General features: G+C 43.0%; 6 protein-coding genes across 6 annotated transcripts; 2 read left to right on the top strand and 4 right to left on the bottom strand.

The window, feature by feature from the left end:
* Positions 1 to 1,117: 1,117 nt before the first annotated feature.
* Positions 1,118 to 3,155, bottom strand: SERLADRAFT_444106 (uncharacterized protein; the record flags this gene model as incomplete). The annotated part of the gene is made up of 8 exons (XM_007324746.1): positions 1,118 to 1,341; positions 1,400 to 1,492; positions 1,547 to 1,773; positions 1,828 to 2,006; positions 2,053 to 2,201; positions 2,843 to 2,907; positions 2,956 to 3,055; positions 3,098 to 3,155. 8 exons carry the CDS (start codon positions 3,153 to 3,155, stop codon positions 1,118 to 1,120), a joined length of 1,095 nt encoding a protein of 364 aa, XP_007324808.1.
* Positions 3,156 to 9,984: 6,829 nt separating this feature from the next.
* SERLADRAFT_481099 (uncharacterized protein) lies at positions 9,985 to 11,118 on the top strand (the record flags this gene model as incomplete). Its single annotated transcript, XM_007324745.1, has 5 exons — positions 9,985 to 10,198; positions 10,250 to 10,328; positions 10,388 to 10,394; positions 10,448 to 10,566; positions 10,623 to 11,118. 5 exons carry the CDS (start codon positions 10,076 to 10,078, stop codon positions 11,057 to 11,059), a joined length of 765 nt encoding a protein of 254 aa, XP_007324807.1.
* Positions 11,119 to 11,707: 589 nt separating this feature from the next.
* Positions 11,708 to 14,501, bottom strand: SERLADRAFT_444104 (uncharacterized protein; the record flags this gene model as incomplete). Its single annotated transcript, XM_007324744.1, has 4 exons — positions 11,708 to 12,093; positions 12,161 to 13,922; positions 13,970 to 14,263; positions 14,325 to 14,501. 4 exons carry the CDS (start codon positions 14,499 to 14,501, stop codon positions 11,708 to 11,710), a joined length of 2,619 nt encoding a protein of 872 aa, XP_007324806.1.
* A 356-nt stretch (positions 14,502 to 14,857) lies between these two features.
* Positions 14,858 to 16,053, top strand: SERLADRAFT_444103 (uncharacterized protein; the record flags this gene model as incomplete). Its single annotated transcript, XM_007324743.1, has 3 exons — positions 14,858 to 15,601; positions 15,652 to 15,957; positions 16,018 to 16,053. 3 exons carry the CDS (start codon positions 14,858 to 14,860, stop codon positions 16,051 to 16,053), a joined length of 1,086 nt encoding a protein of 361 aa, XP_007324805.1.
* Positions 16,054 to 16,128: 75 nt separating this feature from the next.
* On the bottom strand, positions 16,129 to 16,540 carry SERLADRAFT_404271 (uncharacterized protein; the record flags this gene model as incomplete). The annotated part of the gene is made up of 1 exon (XM_007324742.1): positions 16,129 to 16,540. One exon carries the CDS (start codon positions 16,535 to 16,537, stop codon positions 16,373 to 16,375), a length of 165 nt encoding a protein of 54 aa, XP_007324804.1.
* Positions 16,541 to 17,954: 1,414 nt separating this feature from the next.
* On the bottom strand, positions 17,955 to 19,613 carry SERLADRAFT_418884 (uncharacterized protein; the record flags this gene model as incomplete). The annotated part of the gene is made up of 4 exons (XM_007324741.1): positions 17,955 to 18,549; positions 18,627 to 18,988; positions 19,141 to 19,381; positions 19,443 to 19,613. 4 exons carry the CDS (start codon positions 19,611 to 19,613, stop codon positions 18,301 to 18,303), a joined length of 1,023 nt encoding a protein of 340 aa, XP_007324803.1.
* Between the last annotated feature and the right edge of the window lie 1,005 nt (positions 19,614 to 20,618).

Below are 20,618 nucleotides of genomic sequence, written 5' to 3'. Positions count from 1 at the left end.
CTGGGCTTACACTGGAATCCAAGGCTGCTCCTGATCCTGTCTGTGAACCGTGCTTGTCTGGCAAGATGCATGCCAATCCATTCCCCTCATCTGATACTCGCTCTGCTCATCCTTTGGACCTCATCCATTCTGATGTACACCAAGTCTCTTCCCCCACATTCTCTGGTTATCGCTACTGGGTCACCTTCATTGACGATCACAGTCGATTCCGTGTTGTTGTGCCTCTCAAGGCCAAGTCAGATGTCTTTGATGCTTTCAAGAGATTCAAGGCTTATGCTGAGACTCAATTAGAGCGTAAAATCAAGGCTCTGCGCGATGACAAAGGGGGAGAGTACATGTCCAAGGAATTTGAGCAATTCACAGATGACCATGGGATTGTCAGACAGCATACCACCAGGAATCGTCCTCAGCAGAATGGTGTGGCAGAGCGAGCAAACAGACTTCTGACTGAGCGTATCACTGCCATGTTATCAGAGTCTGCATTGCCTAACAGCTTCTGGGGTGAATGTCTGTCCGCTTTGGTGCATGTCTGGAACAGGTGTCCCACTGATGCAGTGGCCCATGCCACTCCATTTGAGTTGTGGTATGGATGCAAGCCTGACATGTCTCACCTTCGCGTTTGGGGCTGCACTGCTTATGTGCATATGCAAAAGGACAAAAGAGGCGTCTTTGGCTCTCATATGGAGAAATGTGTGTTTATTGGTTACCCTGAGGGGTACAAGGGATGGAAATTCTACAATCCTACCACCAAGCGCACTGTTATCTCTGAGAGAGCTGATTTTGATGAGTGCTACTTCCCTGGCTTGAAGAGGTCTTCTGACAATGTCCCACCTCCACCTCCCACTCCACCTTCGCTATCCATGCCATTGGGCCTGATTGAGGATGTCCCTACACCAGGTCCAGGGGGAGATATGGGCCCACCAGCTGCACTTCAGCAGCCTCAGCCATTGCCTGACAATGGGCCTCATTTGGACCTTGATGCAAAACCACCTGTGAATCAACCTCCTGAGCTTCTGAAGGGACGTAGTTTTCAAACTGTACAGTTGTCATAACCCCATAACTTGCCCTATACAATAATGCATCAGTCATAATATAAACAAGAATGTATCAAGAATGCTCACTCAAGCTGGGTGACTTTTTCGAGTGCACCAATGTAAACTGGCACCCTTACCTCATAATCAGATTCCTGAGTAAGTCTTGTGAGATACTCGAGTTCTTCTGTTCTCCATTGCTCATAATCTGCACCAGTGAAACCACGAGTATCTCTGAACTTGTCAAGCTCTGGACCATACTCCTGAAGAATGGCTAACACTTGTTTATAGTTGTTCGAAAGAAAGTTACCTGCGGTGGATCAATATTGTGACATTCAGTAAATAAATTGATATCAATTGATACGTACTAAGTTCTTGATATTTATCTTGATCCCACTGATTGAAATGTAGGTCGAGGTATTGGAGCCAATGGAAATGTGAAGCATGTTGTATGACATGAGCTGTACTATTTAAGGATGAGAAAATCTGTTTGCACATCTCCATGTCTTCCAAACCAAAGCCTTTGAGATAGAGGGGGTGCTTAGTGAGTTGGCAGGTGCAATTGTGAGCATGGCCATAGAAAGAGTTGACAGCCATCATCAAGTTCTTCAATTCCGCTTGATTACTCAGGGAACTACGTGAGATTGTTTTTGCGAACGAGAAACCAATGTCGTAACCAATCACCTGGTTGGAGCCGAATACACTGAGAAGCTTATTCACAGTGGCTAATGCATATTTTGCACTGAAGGAACATATGAGTCAGATCATCTGACGTCAGGACCATATAAGCACCTACAGTTCTCCACTGTGTCGCATTTCCACTAGTGTCTCAACAATACCATGACGACAAGCCAATATGAATATGCCTGTTTGTTCAAATATTTTGATAGTATGATCATCGACTGTATTGGCTACAGTCCAATTATCTGTGCAAATGTCTGGTGGCTCTTCATCTTGATGTCCAAACAGCATTGTCTGTCTGCATAGATGAATGATCCTGAACGCCAGGTCAATTATGCACTTCATTCTGGAAAACATCAACATCTTCATTGCTTATAAGGTAGGGACTTTGGAATATGTGTTCGTCTGCAGAACTAGCACCATCACATCGTTTTGCCGAGTTGTTACCATCCATGCCGTGAATTTGTGCAGGGACTAGTGGAGGATCATCTGGCAACCGTAACATAATGTAAGATACTACAAAGCCTAGACAATAGAGAAGCACCTTGTAACCACAGGCCGGGCATGCAAAACAAATACGCCAGTCAGGACAATCCCTACCGAGTAGCTTGTTAACCTTAGCCCGAACTCTTTGCAGTATTTCTAAATATATGTCAAATGCAATTGATAACTGATCCCGAAACATTTGGACATACGTAACCTGGAAACAGTGTTATAAGTTAAGACAGTCACACGAGAAAGTATGAGTGGGATTACATTGTTGAGCGCACATAGAACTTTTGCCATTGCCTGGGTGCTGAAGGAGGATTGATGCCGTTTTATCTGATGATAAATCTCAAGTGATTCCAGGGATATAGCAACAAAGGGCTGTATAAGAGAACATCCAAGGAATTAAAGAGACATTGGCTGCTTCATTAGCTCCCTGAGAAACAGGTAGTTTGTCCACATAGCCTTGGAAGTATCAGCACGCTTGTACGTCTAAAAATGGGACACTTAACTTGTCATGTTGACTGCTGCAACCTCAAATTTAAAAGTTGATTGCATGTCTTCAGTTGGACGTTTATTGTACTTCCAACATAGATAAGCTTTGACAAGATCAGAAAGTTGATTCTGCCAGTGTTCATGCATACCACAATGTTGTTGTACGCGTGTACAATGATCGCCACGTCTACGTCCAAAAGAAGAACCACACATACTAAATTACTGTAAGCTGCTAGACAACAACAGACATTAATCAACCGACCTTGTAATCATGCTTGCTCGGGCGCGTTCCACTGGATCAAACTTGTATTGACCGTCTAGCCCACATTCATCTTGAGAATCATGGTCATATTCTCGCTCTTCTGTAGGATTGTCAGTATAGCAGTTATACGAATCATACATACCATGCTCCTCGAGTGTCTCAGCAGGAACACCAATATTTTGCGCAATTTCTGAGAGCATTTTGTGATAAGGTTGATTCCTACCTAGAATATGCTGAACTATGCACTGACTAGCCGGGGATAAAAGGCTTACTTACTTTTGAGCTCCTCTCAACGGCGGTGTTCAAATTCAACTTGGTCTTGATGAATTTTTGTGAGGGTCGACCAAGTAACATGTCACAGCCCACTGTCACGCAAGCTCATCATATGGATATAAGAAGAGGTGAGAAAAGAATACTTCTTGCGGCTCATAAATGCTCTGAATAATCAAGGATTGAGGTACTGAGATGTTGATGTGATCGGAGTAAGGATGAGTTCACAGCAAACAGCAAGAAGAGGACTATGCAGACGGTGTTGAGACGACAATGATGGGGATGATAAGGCATGAGAATATTTGCGAGGAGTTTTTGGGTAGGTCCGGGGCGGGGCTAGCAAGAAAGTCGGAGTTAGAATTTAAGGGAGCGGCCAGCAGACGTGCACAGACCAGTCAACACATAGCGTTGTTTGGTAGTTCTATATGGTAGTTCTATAGCACGGAGAGTATACAATTAAACTACGAACTGACAAGGAAAAAAAATGGTCAAAATTTGACAGTTTTTGAGTGAAATGTTGTGCTTGTCGTTGTCGACGATGAGCACACATGTATAGGTAACGATGGAGACACTGAACACGGTCCGAGCGAAACGTGAGAAGGAATTACTTAAGTCTCAGCTAGGGTTAGGACCACGCACTATATTGTCAACCTACAGTCTACTCTTGAGTGCTGCAGCTAGGATTGAGCCGCCTAATTAGTGAGGAGGTCACGCTACAGCCCATTTACTAATTAGTAAGATTTTTGGTGTCACATAGGTGGTTCCCTATCGATTACAATGCATTCTTATACTTCTACGGTAACCACGGGGATCAGCGAATGAGCAATGCCAACACTACAATAGCAACAAGTCTATCAGGAGCATTAAAGGAGAGTGTAGGATAGGATACATGTTCGCATGATGAAGGAGCGTGGTCAGGCGCCGAGCACCTGGTGAGCCGGATTGATTTGGACTTCTGCCTTGTTACATTCCCCCCTCCAAGGGTTGACAAAACCGGATAAACCCGGTCTCTGCCGAAGCAGCCATTGTTCTCCATGGAGCATAGCCACCACTCCATGGAGTAACCATTGTTCTCCTAGGAGTCATTATACTGTAGCGAGTAGCACCTCCGACTATAAGTAGTAGGGGGTTTAGTATAGGAATACCTCAGTCGTTTCTATAGCCTCTCGGGCAGCGGCTGAGGTATGTTACATTACATTTATTAGAGATCACCTTAAACTAACATCTATTGTAGTTTCACTTAGGTAAATAATAAAGTCGTTTCTATAGCCTCTCGGGCAGCGGTGTCGATGATGAGAACTGCTGTTAGAAAACCACACACAAAACAAACTAACACACAATCCTCCCAGATTCCATGGAACTTCTTTATGGGCTTTGCCTCCTAGAACAGTGGAGTGGTCTGGTTGTTTGTGGGGTGGTACGTATAACAATCCTTCAAAGTAAAACCCAGAGATGTATGAGTGTGGGTTTTGAGGAGGAGGGATAGTTGAATTTATAGAAGATAGGGGCTTATCGACGAGTATACATGAGCACTACCTTGCTAATTGTAGCACAAGGTAGGTTTGAGAACAACGAGGATGACGAGGTGACAAGGTTCCCAGTGATAGCAGGCTCCTGACGCACAGACTGTAGTGCTCAGAAGGACTCTAATCGAAAGGGATGACAATCACTTTCAAAAGTGACAAGTGACGATGACAGCAGTTGACAGTGGTAGCAGTGGGAAGTGTTGTGACCACACTGGATCACAAGTAGTAGTGAGTAGTGAACTTGAGAGTAGAGAAGAAGTCTGGATTTGAGTTCCTTTTTTTTTTACAAGGTAAAATACAGGGGTTTATATAGTAAAAGAAAAGTAGGCTATACACAGTATAGCTGTGCAAAAAGAATGAGAAAGAACATGAAGGAAGGAATTTATGCTGACAAATCCTGCGTAAGTAGTACAGGATAAGATTGTCAAAAAAAGGAAAAGAAAGGGATAGAACAATGAATGCTGTGAGTAATGTCACAGGTTTGTACAGCCATGAAGTAAAGTCCAATAGCAAAAAGAGAGCAGGAAAATCATGATGTCATGGGAAGATGCAGTAAAAAAAAAGGCAAGGCAAAACACTATCAGTATCAACACAGTTCCTTTATTGTCAGTCAGGCATTCTATAAAATATGTGTCCATAAAAATGATTCAAAAATCAAAAATAATCGCAGTGTCAATGAATGTTCTGCTGAAAAAAAAAGAAACTGGAGCCACCGGTCCACCACCTAGTCCAAATCCGACAGTTCCATGGCCTTACCAATGGACTGGTTGTGTTGGGCCACCTGATCAAACGAGGGACGGAGAGGAGTAGTTCCAATTTGGAACAAGTGAGTCCCAGGCAGCGTGTGATAGGTGTAGCTCCTCAAAACCCACACCCATACATCTCTGGGTTTTACTTTGAAGAATCATTATATGTACCCCCACAAACAACGAGACCACCCACTGTTCTAGGAGGCAAAGCCCATAAACAAGTTCCGTGGAATCTGGGAGGATTTTTGGTTAGCTTTTTTTGCGTGTGGTTTTCTAGCAACAGTTCTCATCATCGGCACCATCTTGCATGGAAAACCATAAACACTGTTATAACTTTGACTGAGCAGCATTAGACGAAAGGTGATCCGGAATATGGTGATGCAGTCCAGTGCTTATGGATTTGAGAATGCACCTATCAGGATGTGGATTTCTTTAACAATTGTGCAATGCAAAGCTTCTATGTTGGATAATTCACCAGCTGTTAAATGTAAAACAAAGTGTGTCAAATTATCCACAAGTGAGCATTCACACCCCATAATGTCTTCCCCCCCTAAACCTGGTATCCTTAGACATCCTGTAATTGTAAATCACTTACCAGCTCCAAGTGCATGCTGTGTCTGGGATTCACAGAACTGATTCTGTGTGTATGAGAGTGGTTTTATGACTTTATTTTATATTTACAAATTGTCCAGTGTTATATGGCAACTACTGTTACAATTGACATACCAGCACCTACTTACGCTTCACTTTTTTGTACTTTTACTTTTCATTTTCCAAGTCACATGACTGATCATGTGACCATTTACTTTACTTTACATTTCGGACTTTTTATAGTCACATGACCAGTGTCTAGGCCCATCATGTGACTGGTCACATGCTAAACATCGGACTTTAAACTTTATTTACAACTATACAGTACCTCATGTATTTTAGTATATATAGAGGAGCAATACATGGGAAGGGACTCAGCGAGTCCTCCTGTTGTCTACCAACAACTAACTCGGTCCTACCTAAGGGGTAACCACTCCCTCTCACTACTCTTCTGCTTGTCTGCTGTTGTGCTCCAGTGCCCCAAGACTGTATCTTGTTGGTGTTGTCACAACTACAGTGGAAGAATGGCTCAGCTCTCAGCCAGAGTCTGTCGAAGTCATTTGACAAATTGTGCAGTTCCACAGATAATCTATTCTCACATATTTCCTTTAATCGGTTACGAGACAAGTTTAGACAATCACTATCAGTGCATAATCCTCAGCATTTTGGGCACAGGTAATGTTGGTGCATCCATTAGTGAGATTTTCCATATTGACAGAACATGACCCTTGAAATCCTAGCATATATTTTGTTTGCCAAAAAGGTTGTACTGTAAACTGTAATCCACAACCTCTTTGGCATATTTTACCACTGGTGTGCAATTCACACCTGTGGTACAGATTTGCTCCTGATTCTTTTGTAGATCCCACAACAACTTCTGCTTCAATTACAACATGGATTCATCTTTTCCTCCACAAAGAAGCATTTTTATTCAACCAAAATCACATTGCACAATCCTGCCCTAGTTCATGTGGATCACTTATGGATACACACATATCATTTGAAAATGTCCCACTTCTGCTGGTCTTTGAGACAGATTTATCTTTTACAGTTGACAATTTTACCCAGCCATACTATTTTGCTGCCTTATCAGGAAGGCAATCAAGTCATATACAAGTTAAAAGGAGTTATATACCAGGGAGGATGCCATTTCACTGCTTGATTATTTGATGCAGAGAATAAGGTATGGAAATATGATGGACAGTGCCACAGTGGATCTCCAATTGCTGATCAAGATGCTGCTGATTTCACCACAATAGATTCTTGCTCTGCTCATGTGCTTTAAGCTGACATGTGATGTCTGATTTTATTTGTATTAAAAACACCACATAAAGCCACAAGCCCGTCAATATTGTATCTACAATTTTGATAGTGTCTCCTCACTCAACGCCAGAATCCTCTTCTGTATTGCTTGCTTGCTCTCCCACCCTGGAGGGTGAGAAGTATTATGCACCCTCTCCTATTGTAGCACCTGTCCTTGTAGAGGCTTTGATAGCCTGCTCAACAGCACCAGATTTGGCTGGTTCTGTCTGTTACAATCAAGGCTTCAACATGATTGTAATTTGACTCTCATGGGTATTGCCACCATTGATTCCTATCTTCTATCATTCCCAGGGATTATAGATAGAAGATCCTTCCCTACAACTGAGGATTGTTGTTAGGGTCAAAGATGTAGTTGCTCAGATGACAGGGCTGAGCATTCCCTTCATGATGGTAGCAAAAAAATATAGAGTAGATTCAGCTTGTCCTATCCTACTGTTATACAGGGGTTTATATACTGAGTAGGTAGAAAATCCAAGCTCCTCCAAGCTGGGTTTATATGTAAGAGCCAATAGCGTAAATACCTGGTCAAGGGCAAGAGGTTGTAGTCAAAAAGGAGTATCCTAGGGGGAATAGTAATAATAGGTCAGAAGCATATGACCATAATATAACTAAAAGAAGTATCCTTGAGTGATCTATGATCAGCTGGTATAGACTATGGCTGTGTGTCCAAGAAGGGAATATAAAGATAAGATAACAGTACAAGAATTGAGAGATAAGAGATAAGATGAGAAAATATAATGTGGGAAGATACAGTGATAGGTGATAATCACTGGATAAGGAAATGTAGTCCAATAAATAGAAAGGGAAATGTTTGAAGGAAAATGAGAGATTGTAGGAATTTGTAACACTGCTCACCTGGCCATGCTTGCAAAATCCAACAATCCTTGTTATGTTGATGCTAAAGGCCATGCAGAACAATGGGTTGACAAAGATGATCAAATATTCACCATGCAACTTCTGGCCATCCTCAATCTCAACGGTAAATCCATGTGCATTGCCCTGTATTTCACCTTTCCAACCATGAAACAGGTAATATATTATAACCAAAACATGATTATACTTCCATTAACTAAAAGTCCACCATCCTTAGCCAACTGCCAAAGACATTAAGAAAACAAAAGTGGTGTTTGAACTCAAACCATGAGTAAATATATCAAGGGGCGGTATTGACATTGTTTACCCACCTGAGGCTGTACAATGCTCTGCTGAGGCCCGCAATACATTATTATACTTTCTGTCGTCTGTGAAAAAACAACTAAAACAGGTATGTACAGTATGGTTTATCATTTTCCCTTGCTTGCAATTCCTAATCTACACACAGAAATACCATTATCATACACACCATTCACCAAAAATCTAGGCAACGGAAGTGATGCACAAATGGTCTTCATAGTACACAGTGCACCATTTTTTCTCAATGGCTCAGAAACAATGAAGTCCGTGTAGGCATATTTTAGCTATTCTACTATACTACTCTTATGAGTATGTTTTTATTTGAGCCTACGCTAATATTTCAAGTAGTAGATAAACCATTTCTAGTCCAACTTTTTTATTCTATAGTTATGGGAATACATTTCCTCTCTCGCTTTAGTGTTTGCTTCTCACTACAGTATAATTGCATCTCAGTTTTATTCACACAAAACTGAGTTATTGTTTCCTAGATTCCAATAGTCCAATGTTTCTGAATTCTCGTTGGAAGATTTTAACAGTAAGTCTTTACATCACATTGAATATCATTGGTCATTTCACTAATTCACTATTCAGAAATGGAGACTGCAGTAACCCCAGGTAAGATGCATCTTTGTGCAATTTTTTGGGCAGAATTGTTGTTGTCTTAATAAAGTATACTAGTATAATAACATGGCCCTCCAGGGCAGACCTGGACCCTGTTGCATTGAGGGTTCTCTCCTTCTTGAAGTGATGTGTTACAGAGACTGCATGTGCTGCTGCAATTGAGCACAAATCAATGACTTGCAAAAATTCAAAAGTATCCAGAAAAGATGTAAGGTTGGGGAAGATAACATGTATGATTTTGCCATGGGGCCGTACATTGTGTGGTGAACATGTTGCTCTTTGTCCAGGTCCAAACATTTGAAGGTGCATTGTGATTGGATTGAGGTCAAAAACAGACTGCCATCATCATGCACATCAAGAGATGGCAGACTGCTGATTGCCCATGGTGTGGAGGATGAGGAAGAAAGAAAGATATAAAAGAGTGGGACCTTAGGTCTTAGCAGCTGGACAAATAAGAAGATGACTGAGATGAGATGAGTAATTAATAAAAGGTCCGCAAAAATCACAGCGTAATTGTGAAATGGAAACCTGGATCCTACGGGTCCAGGAACTATGTTTTGAAATGCAAAAATGTTTTCGTGTGCTCCACTTGGCTTCAGCCGTGTTTGCATTGGCTTAGATTTGTGTACCCCACAGTCGGGGACTGGCGCCAAGCGCCACTACGATGAAATAAAGGGTCAGGTCACGTGACAATCGGTTAACAATCGAAATCGACCGATTTGGTGACTTCCCTATAGTTGCCCTTCAACTAAGGGGAGTGCAACTTCAAGTTGTCCGGCGCATGATCATTGTCACATTCTCCAGCCTTAATCTGCAGTCTCACCATCGCACTTCCCTTGGAGCCATCGCCATCCCCCACTTTAGAAAATGCCTCGCAAAGATGCCACATCGGGGCCAATATCTGCACAAGCCCAGCAAGACCTAGTATCAGAAGGCATAGAGAACTTTGAGCTGCCAAAAAGCTTGGTTACGAAAATCGCGAAATCGTCGGTGTGTCCTCCCTTTTTTTACAGTATAGGTTTATCCTCATTCCTCAACTAGATACCCGAAAATTCCAAATTGCAGAAAGATACGGTCTTATCCCTAGTCAAAGGCTCAACCGTGTTTATCAACTATCTCGGTATGATCGACTCAGTTCTCCTATATTGTTAATATCTCCTAACCTATATCTTATTCTAGCTGCCACGTGATTATAACAGTTCATCGAGCTCACTCGTGTTCTGACACTTGTTCTCTCAGCGCTCACGATGTCGCGCAGTCGAAACAACACAAAAGCATTTCGGCGTCAGACGTCCTCAAAGCCCTTGAAATTATCGAATTCGGAGACCTCGTAGACAATCTTCAAGCTGAGTTGCAAGGTAATTGCTGGGTGGCTTTTTACTAGGGTCGACTAACTAAATCATCGCATTGGTAGTGTATCGCGACAACGTGAAAGGTGACAAAGGGAAGAAAAGTGGTGCCACCAGCTCTTCTGCTAGTAAAGGAAAGGCCAAGGAGACAGAATCTATTTCTTCGACTTCTCGGTCCAAAGGAAAAGAACGAGCCGTACCTCTTCCGCCCCCGTTTACATCTGTGCCACGAGCAACAGCCCTTTCGTCTATATCTCAGGGCGACACTAACGGAGCAGATGATGATTTGATGGAAGAAGACGATGAAGAAGAAGACGATGACGAGTTGGCCGATATTGGGGCAGAGGAGGACGATGAGGGAGTAGAGGAGGACGAGATTATCGATGAAGATGACGAGGAGGGTGAGGGGGAAGAAGAGCCTGTTGACTTAATGGCTGTCGAGAACAGTGAACTAAGGGAGGATTCTATGGTTTTAGATCTGCCAGACGATGCTGAGGAATAATGAATTTGTCCTTCAAACTTGGTCCCCAATGCTGGATGTATTTTACTTGTGCAGACTCAGACTCCAACCAGTCGGTGGGTGTGTTAAGCAAATCCTAGAGCAAGTTGAAAAAAATGAGCCAGTCAATTTGTCCGAGATTGGACCGAAACTTGAGATGGGCTTAACACACCTAACCGACTAGTCTGGTCCGAAGTAAGGACCTTTGCAGGAACCCCCGCTTCGGTAGTAATAGAGAAGGCACCATGAGCGGCATATTCGGCTTGAACTCGGCATTGTGTGGGTAGTCATACCAGGAAAAAGCACATAAAGGTTTCAGCTGAAACACATCTGTAAAGTCCCAAATTTTCGTTTAATACTATGCGAGTGAACTTCTAGTGGCGAAGCTCGGAAAAGCATATTATTGGTGGACTGACAGAGGGTGACCTTTTTTGGAACGAGTGGTCAACCTGATTATTTTGAGCGCTCGGTAAGATGAGATGAAGCGTTGTAAAACGGCATCAGGTCTTCTCCATAGGCAAGATAACAGATAAAATCCTATTGATAGTATCAACAATACAGATGAAAACTATGAAGTATACTACAAACTATCAAAAATGTTACAGGCCGGAGTAAGAGCAAACCACTACTAAGTACATGGGAGACAAAATCCTAGAGCTCAGACAACGGTGTTTGATATATTTCTTTGTCTGAGAAATTGTTGAGATAAAATTGAGTAGGTCGCTCCAGGGTATTGTTTGCATTGAGCTGAGGTTCGATATGACTGCCAAAAACTGGGATAAGATCCACAGGATATGCAACCTGGCTGAGAGGAATGATACCCCCCATCCGCATCTTCTGTCCCGATGAGTCCAACATTGAACAAAATGTCCTCTCTACAAGGAACATATCTATGTCTGGCTCTTCCAGCACAACACCTTTGCTATTCCTTCGTCCCGCAAATCGGAAGTTTTGAACGTAGAGTAGAATTGGCGAAAGGTGGGCGGGGATGGTGGTGTTTTTGGGGGGTATCAGCTGGAAAACCATTCGGACTTGTACTACCTGTAATGCCAAGTCAAAGATCAACATCAACAGGCTTTGTAGGAGTAAAATAGATAGACCTACATGTTATAGATCCGTTGGCAGAAGGATCCCCAGCAAGCACAGCATCACACGTTCCTTGAGAGGCTGCTGCAGAAGGGGCTTGAGCTTGTACAGTTTGCGGGGCCATGATAGTGTTTGCTTTGTGTACAGAATGCTGCTGTATACGGAATTTGAACCACACACGAACATGTGTGAACGGAAAATCATAGGGACCACCTAACCTTCGTGTTTGATTCAGCTGACATGTGTAGTTGGCGGGTGCGGGGCGGAAATCTTCGAGACCAAATTTTGCTGCGGCATCATCAATGCTCAGCTTTGGGAAATCTACTGTTTTGTTGACGTAAAAGGCCGTGTTGCCATCTTGTGACCAGATTCCATCAATGAACAGGTTCCTCATGGGACGTGGTCCCGCTTTGTGATCATCATCCGGGAGCACTCGGGATAACCACAACAATTCTGGATTGACGACCTCTACCACTGAGTCCTCTTCTTCAACTATGACACCAACCAGATCAAGACCGTGAGACTCCAGTAGTGTGTAAAAGCTGAATACACAAAGCCTTTCCAGGACAGATAGGACCTGGACACACTGCTGCTCGAAGTCATGATGGTGGTTAGTCCCATGGCTAAAAGGGTGTTTACAGTGAGTGATGAGGAGGTGTTCAGTCACGTCGGTCGTGTATTGCATGACTGAGCCCATTCTCTTGATGGAACAAGCAAAATTTTGCATGAGCTCCAGTTTCGGAATCCAAAAGTGCTTCAAAGGGCCTTCCTTCCCCTTCCTAGCCCCCTTCATTAGTATGACATCTTTCTCTTCATGAAATTCCTTTAACATGTCCACCATGGTAGCTAAAGAAGATGTGGTGTGGACAGGAGACTGTGCTTGATAGATGAAGTCGATGATGGCACAAATAGCTCGAATAAACACGGGGGGTGCACAGCCAGCAATGACTCCTAGGATGGTCCTCTGGATTTCACGATGTTCCCGTCCAGTCATTTGTCTGACATGGCTGACCCCGGAGTGGAAATGGCGATATCCAATACGTTTGTGGAGCACCTTGAAACATTGATCAAGCTCTTTTCTGCCCACAAGCTCTTTACACCAAGTGAGGACATGGTCAAAAAAGAATTTATGACACGTATGAAGAATTTCTGGCACGAGAAACGAAGCAGGGTCTGACATTGCCCAATCTCTCCGGAATGGGAGGTGGACACCACTCAGTCCCAACTTCTTTGCCTCTGCCTGATATTTGACAATCTTGTTCCACGGGTGGACTCTATTTGCAAGTTTGCAGATATTTTGATAGGTGACATCGCCATGACATGAAGGGTGTGCAAATGGATCACCGAACTGTTTAAGTGAAGCTGTCAAAATGGGAGAGGAATTTTTTGAAATGCAAGCAATCAACTGTTGCTCGGGGAGGTCTGCAATCCATGCAACGAGTGGGGTGTAAGCTAGCCGTCCCTTCCCAAATGGGTCCGTGATTTTATGGCCGTAGCGAGCGCAATACTTCAAGCTTGCAACAATTTTATCAATGCACATGTGATAGACTCGAGAACTAAGAAGTGTTTGAAGGTCATGTGAACAATCAAACTTGGGAATTGATAAAAAGCCAGCACACAACCAGGCATGGGATGTAGCTTTCATCCTAACTTCCGAGTGGATATTTGCCAGCGTTAAAAATATGGGGTGCATTTCAAGCCCCCCAGTCCCTCTTGTAACCACAGTCTTATCAGAAGCCCCAATCATCCCAAGTAAAGTTGCTCCAAACGGGAGTTCAGCCTGTTGGATCCATCAACAAGTGCCAATGGCTATGCTATGTTGCGCACCTGGCATTCCCAGGCATACTCTGCCGTCATAAATTCACCGTACTCCTTCTCCACCTTATTATAATCTACAAACACGTTTTTGGGATCCAAATCAATGTGGTTGGCGAACACCGGGTTTGCAAATAAGTGCCGTGCAACTTCTAAGCCGTCCCTCCAAAGAAGGATCATTGGCTTGGCGGTTTTGTATCCTTCAACTTTTATTTCTTGCAATTGCCACCGGGAGCCGCTAGGCAATGATTCGATCCAGAAAAACAGAGTATGCACTGAGGAGAAGGAGGGATTGCCATCCTGAACCTAATATGCATGCACTACAGTTATGTATGCTTTAATATAATTGTTCACAGAAAGAACTCACCCATTTGAGCTTCAGAAAATGATCGATCTGACTTCTGTTCATGTTCTCACAGAGGAACTTGACAAAGTCCCACTCATCTCGATCTTTGAAGGGATAGTATATGTTTTTCTTTCGATACTTTGCCAGATCGTCCTTTTGTATTTGCTGGATGATGTTATCAGCATTGCCAAATGTCATACCTGAAGTGCCGTGGTACTGAAATCCTGAGTGATCTTGTAATCGTCCACTATTATTGAAATTGATTAAGCAGTGAGTCAATAGATTGTTCAAATGGTTCAGAACTTCTTCCCAAGTCCCAAAATCCTTTTGTGGGCAGTCTGCAGATGGACACAGAGGCATTTCTAGTGACACCTTGGAAAAAACAGTCAAGGCTGTCTGGGTACTACAAAACTGTAGATGCACTGGTAGCAAGCCTGAGTGCGTCATCCACCATTCTGCTAAGTCCTTCAAGCTCCGAAAGTAAGCCACAGTGTCTTTTACTATCAACTTCCACTCAGGCTACCTAATATTCTTTGAAAGTCAACTCTTTTACGATGCTACATGATACTAGGTCTCGTCCTCTTCCCCCCAGTTCAGACATTCCTCCTCCACCTAGCTCTCCTGGGGCAGATCTAACTGTGAAATCATCACCTTCTCGTCCTTGCAGCCCCCATAGCTTGCTCCAGCATGCCCCGCAATCATATTCCTCAAATACTTCTACATGGACTCCAGCTGCCCCATCCAGCTCTCAGATGTTTGTGCCACCGGCAACGTCCAACCCCATCAATTTCTATGACCCTCAAATTGGCTACAAAGATTATGAGCTTGATAATGAGCATCTGGATTCTTACGAGCCAGAACCCTTGGAACCCTTTCCAGAGGAACTTGAGGACAATTATGCTGAATATAATAGCAGTTGGTACCCGCCATCACAGGCCCTTCTCACTAACGAGCCTAGCTCCTTTGCTAGCGGCTCGTCCTACCATTTTCCACCACCCCCTCAGCATCAACCACCACCCCTTTCAATTCAACCACTGCCTTCCTCTCAGCATCAACCGCCGCCACCTTCGCTTCAACCACCTTTTTCCTTCCAGTACCAACTACTGTCTTCCTCCCAGCATCAACCACCACAACCACTTTCATTTCAGCCCTCTCAATATCAACCAACAGTGTTGTCTCATCCACCAGCGTCATCTCATCCAGATTTTCAAGCTGGATCCTCATCTCAACCCCACCTGGAGAAGAGAAGAGGTGAGCGTCAAAGTGAAAGAGGCGGCTATGTACACTGTGTAATAATGGTTTGTCCAGCTTGTAAATCATCCCTGATGATGTGTTAACAACATTCTAGGGAATGGGTGAACCTCACAACCTAACTGCAGAATTTTGTGAAAAGAATCCTCCCGCTCGATTACCTTCCATGTCCATATCTTCAGACAATGTGGGTTTGGATCATCGTAATCCAAGCCCGGCTACTCGTAAAGGAAAATGCAGGAGGGTTGACCACAGCAAAGTGACGAGGATACCTGTGGACATCTTAGAAGATATCAAGACTGACTTTTCTCTATATATGCTCAAGACAGATGTTATGCCCGAGGAACATGACACTGTAGCTGAGGCTGTGGTGGACAAGATACTATCTCAACAAACATTCCTCGTAAGCAGCCTGTCAGTTTATTCTTATTCTCACTAACTGACTCTATTCTTTCTTAACTAGGACCAAGAGGCACAAAGACCGCCCCAGACGACATGAAAAAAGTGAGTACATTCAGCTCATAACTATACATACTATCTGATGTGTTTGCGCAGATCCTGGGCATGATGATGGTGTCATGCACCAAAGTTGATTGGTAGCATGGACAGGTGTTAATAACGAAGCGAATATTCGAAAAGACTCGCCTTTGCGCCACACAGGCACAGTGCCACGTAGAATAGTCATTAATATTGCCTTTTTCGAACTTGTGGCTGATCAGCATCACCTCTATTAGGCAATCCAGTCACGCTCACCTTTGCTTTTCCATTTGGTACTTTCGGCATTTCGGCATTTCGGCAAATTTTTGTGTCGCCACTGGCTACACATTGCATTGCGCCCTTGCTTTTGTCGTTTCCCTTACTCCCCTTCCTTTGCCTAGCCCCACCATGGGCCCCTTCCTCTCCTTTTTATTCTCACCTGACGGTCGTTTCTGGATCCCCATTCTAATCCACTTTTTCGTCACCTCCACCCTCCTCCTCCTCATCTTATTTGCACCCCCACCATTTCTGATGTCACCACTTCCTATCCGCTTCCGTCGCCTATCCGTTAACTACCACGTGCCACTGCTGATATCAGCAAAGCCCCGGCGGCCGGTCCAAATAGGGCAACAGGTCCATCTTCATGACGTCGATCTGCCATCATATACTATCAAAACATTGGTTGTTCGTCTTGCCTGGTTGGAGCGTGGGTGGGTAATTTTTGGGCTGGAGAAGGTTCATCCCCTTGCATCGCCCATGTTCATCGCTGTCCCATTCACTTGGGTACACTTATCTTTTGTCCATCGTCTTCGCTACAGCTACACCTACCACACACTGCCTGGGACTCACTTGTTCCAAATTGGAACTACTCCTCTCCCTCCCTCGTTTGATCAGGTGGTCCAACACAACCAGTCCATTGGTAAGGCCATGGAACTGTCGGATTTGGACTAGGTGGTGGACCGGTGGCTCCAGTTTCTTTTTCTTCAGCAAAACATTCATTTACAGTGCGATTACTTTTGATTTTTGAATCATTTTTATGGACACATATTTTCTTAGAATGCCTGACTGACAATAAAGGAACTGTGTTGATACTGATAGTGTTTTGCCTTGCCCTTTTTTTACTGCATCTTCCCATGACATCATGATTTTCCTGCTCTCTTTTTGCTATTGGACTTTACTTTATGGCTGTACAAACCTGTGACATTACTCACAGCATTCATTGTTCTATCCCTTTCTTTTCCTTTTTTTGACAATCTTATCCTGTACTACCTACACAGGATTCGTCAGCGTACATTCCTTCCTTCATGTTCTTTCTCATTCTTTTTGCACAGCTATACTGTGCATAGCCTACTTTTCTTTTACTATATAAACCCCTGTATTTTACCTTGTAAAAAAAAAACAAGAACTCCAATCCAGACTTCTTCTCTACTCTCAAGTTCACTACTCTGCTACTTGTGATCCAGTGTGGTCACAACACTTCCCACTGCTACCACTGTCAACTGCTGTCATCGTCACTTCCCATTTTTGAAGTTATTGTTATCCCTTTCGATTAGAGTCCTTCTGAGCACTACAGTCTGTGCGTCAGGAGCCTGCTATCACTGGGAACCTCGTCACCTCGTCATCCTCATTGTTCTCAAACCTACCTTGTGCTACCATTAGCAAGGTAGTGCTCATGTATACTCATCACTAAGCCCCTATCTTCTATAAATTCAACTATCCCTCCTCCTCAAAACCCACACTCATACATCTCTGGGTTTTACTTTGAAGGATTGTTATACGTACCACCCCACAAACTACCAGACCACTCCACTGTTCTAGGAGGCAAAGCCCATAAACAAGTTCCCTGGAATCTGGGAGGATTGTGTGTTAGTTTGTTTTTGTGTGTGGTTTTCTAACAGCAGTTCTCATCATCAGCAACGTGGCACTATGCCTGTGTGGTGCAAAGGCAAGTCTTTTTGAATATTCTCTTCGTTATTGACACCTGTCCATGCTACCAATCAACTTTGGTGCATGACAGCGGCATTACATTCAACCATAAGGATATTTCACGGCACCATAGTATATACATCTACGTACAAGTTACACGCTGCGCACTAACCTCAAATCATCTGAACTGTTCCCTTGATACCCACAGAGTCAGTTTGCAATAGCTGGCACTTTGATTATCCAGCCAATCCTTGTTATAAAGTACCTTGGGAAGGGTACAAACTGGATTGCATTTTGTTAGCAGATTCTTGTTGCTCTGCCTTTGTTTGGCCGGCTTGGAACCTCACTGCAAGTAAAGGTTAACATCTTGCAATCTTGTATTATTGATAATTCCAAGCTCTTTCTCAATGTTTCTTTGCCAAAACATCACCTTCACCCTATATATTTTTTCCACCATTCCCTCGTCATCCCTCTCCACATTGCTCTCTTCTGAGCTCATAATGTCCTCTTCCAGACAATCAATCATGTCTTTCAGCCATTCCCATATTATAGTGTCTAGTGCACCGCTATGCTTCTTGGTTTTGATAACCATCTCCAATGTTTGTTTTCAACGTTTAAATTTCTATGAGATCTCAGTCAACTGTTCCCAAGAGCAAATAATGGGCTTACATTACTTTGTCTTTCCCTTTGTCTTGCTTGGTTCAACCTATCCTCCTGTTGTGTAATCAACCTCTTCTTAACTTCCTGCCATGTTTCCACTTCATCATTCAAATTGACTTGCCATTGAGCTGCTTTCCAGTACAATTTAACCCTATTAAATTTATCAATAATCAAATCTTCTGAATAGCTGTCTGGAGCTTCTGGAAGACACCATTTGTCTTTTGCTTGCTTCAGGTATTCAAGAAGATATTGGAATATCTTCTTGTTCCATTCAGAACCCATGTCTCCCCTCATATCAAAGTGTATGTCTTCTCTGTTGGGCCCAGTAGCGTTTTCATCACCTCTGTTATACGCAAGTACATCGCTTCTGACTGCAGAATTGTGTACAGCAAATTCTTTGTCCTGGCCAACATCAAACTTAGACTTGAACAAATGCCACAGCAGCCTCTATTTTATTGTAAGCTTTGTCCTAGGTTGTGTTGTATTCACTGACTGACCATATATTATATATGTAGCTCCTCACTATTTTTGAACTGTTTGATTTCTGCCGGTTTCTGTTTCTGTTGGCAGTAGTGTGGAGAACCACTCTGATTATGTAGGCTCTGTACACTCTGTGCAAGAGAGGCCAGACCGGGGAATGCCCAAAGCATTGCCACTTCCATCATGCTGATAAACCTTGCATCATCCTTGTTGTTCTCTGGGATTGACTCTCCTGGTCCGGGAGACAATGAAGGCCCTGTATTGGCATCAAGCCCCAGAGGTCCCTGTAACCCCTTTTTCTTTCATTGTGAGTGACAAATATACAATATTTACCCTTCTACTCACAACTTTGTGTGCTACCAATGTTGTTCTTGCAGATTGTCTATGATGCTTCCTCAATACACGAGTCATTACACGGCTTTGGGGAGTTGATTGAAAAGAGCGTGCAGTAGATTGTGGATCCATTACGTTGGAACCTTTGGTTGCTTCCTGGGTCTGACTACCACTATTGTGCATCTTGGAGGTGTTACTCAGGTCAGCATGCCTCGTCTTATTTCTCTTCTCCCCACATAAGTATGAATCTCTTAATGTGATAGGCAAGCAAGACAGTACCTCTTTCTGGACAAGCTGCTTGACACTTCAGGCAGCCAAAATTTTGGAGCTCTTAGCTTGATCATAATCTCCAAACCAACAGGGCTAGTAGCCCCCTGGAGCATGGTCTACCACGTCCTTTGGGACAACTACATGGGACATCCAAAAAGCCTAATAGAACATCCCATTGGACTATGTAGGATATCCCAATGGGACATCTGGGATAGACCAATGGTTCTACTTTCATTGGGATATCCTATTAATCACAAAGGTGCCTGGGGTCCCTATAACAATTTATTCTATGGCAGATATGTGTTACTTACAAGTCTGATTGAAGATATAAATGGGTATATATTTCTATGCCATACACTTTATATTGTAAAGATGCAATAATTTTAATACATCTTACAAGCTATAGGATAGAAAGAACAATAATCTTTGTTTGTCTATTAATGCAAAGGGAAGGATTTACCATATCATCATGTGATCAAAGATACCTAAAATGATATTACTGTTTATTACAACCTTAAATTGGTCATACCATATATAATAGGACAAATATGCATTATTATGCCACATTCAGTAACAAGTTCAATTTATGATACTCTGAATTGGCTCCTGAGCTTTATGACCATAGTGATAATCATAAAATAGGTTTGTCCCTTATCAGCATACTCAACAAATACACAAATCAAACAAACCATGTGATGCAACACCAGATCTTAATAATATTATAACAGTATCTTACTTTTCATATGTAACAATCTAAATCTTGAAAACTACTATTGAATTTTGACCTCATATTTGTCATTGTGTTACTGCAACAATAATCAACTGAACACATTTGGTGTGACAGTCACAAAGAGGTCAAGTCTAAATAATCTAAGATAGTGACAAGATGTTCCAAGGCAGAAACCAGTACATGGTGAA

This window comes from Serpula lacrymans, assembly GCF_000218685.1.
Source record: "Serpula lacrymans var. lacrymans S7.9 unplaced genomic scaffold SERLAscaffold_22, whole genome shotgun sequence".
Classification (NCBI taxonomy): Eukaryota; Fungi; Basidiomycota; class Agaricomycetes; order Boletales; family Serpulaceae; genus Serpula; species Serpula lacrymans.
The sequence above is the reverse complement of the archived record's forward strand: the minus strand, read 5'-3'. Positions and strand labels throughout refer to the sequence as shown.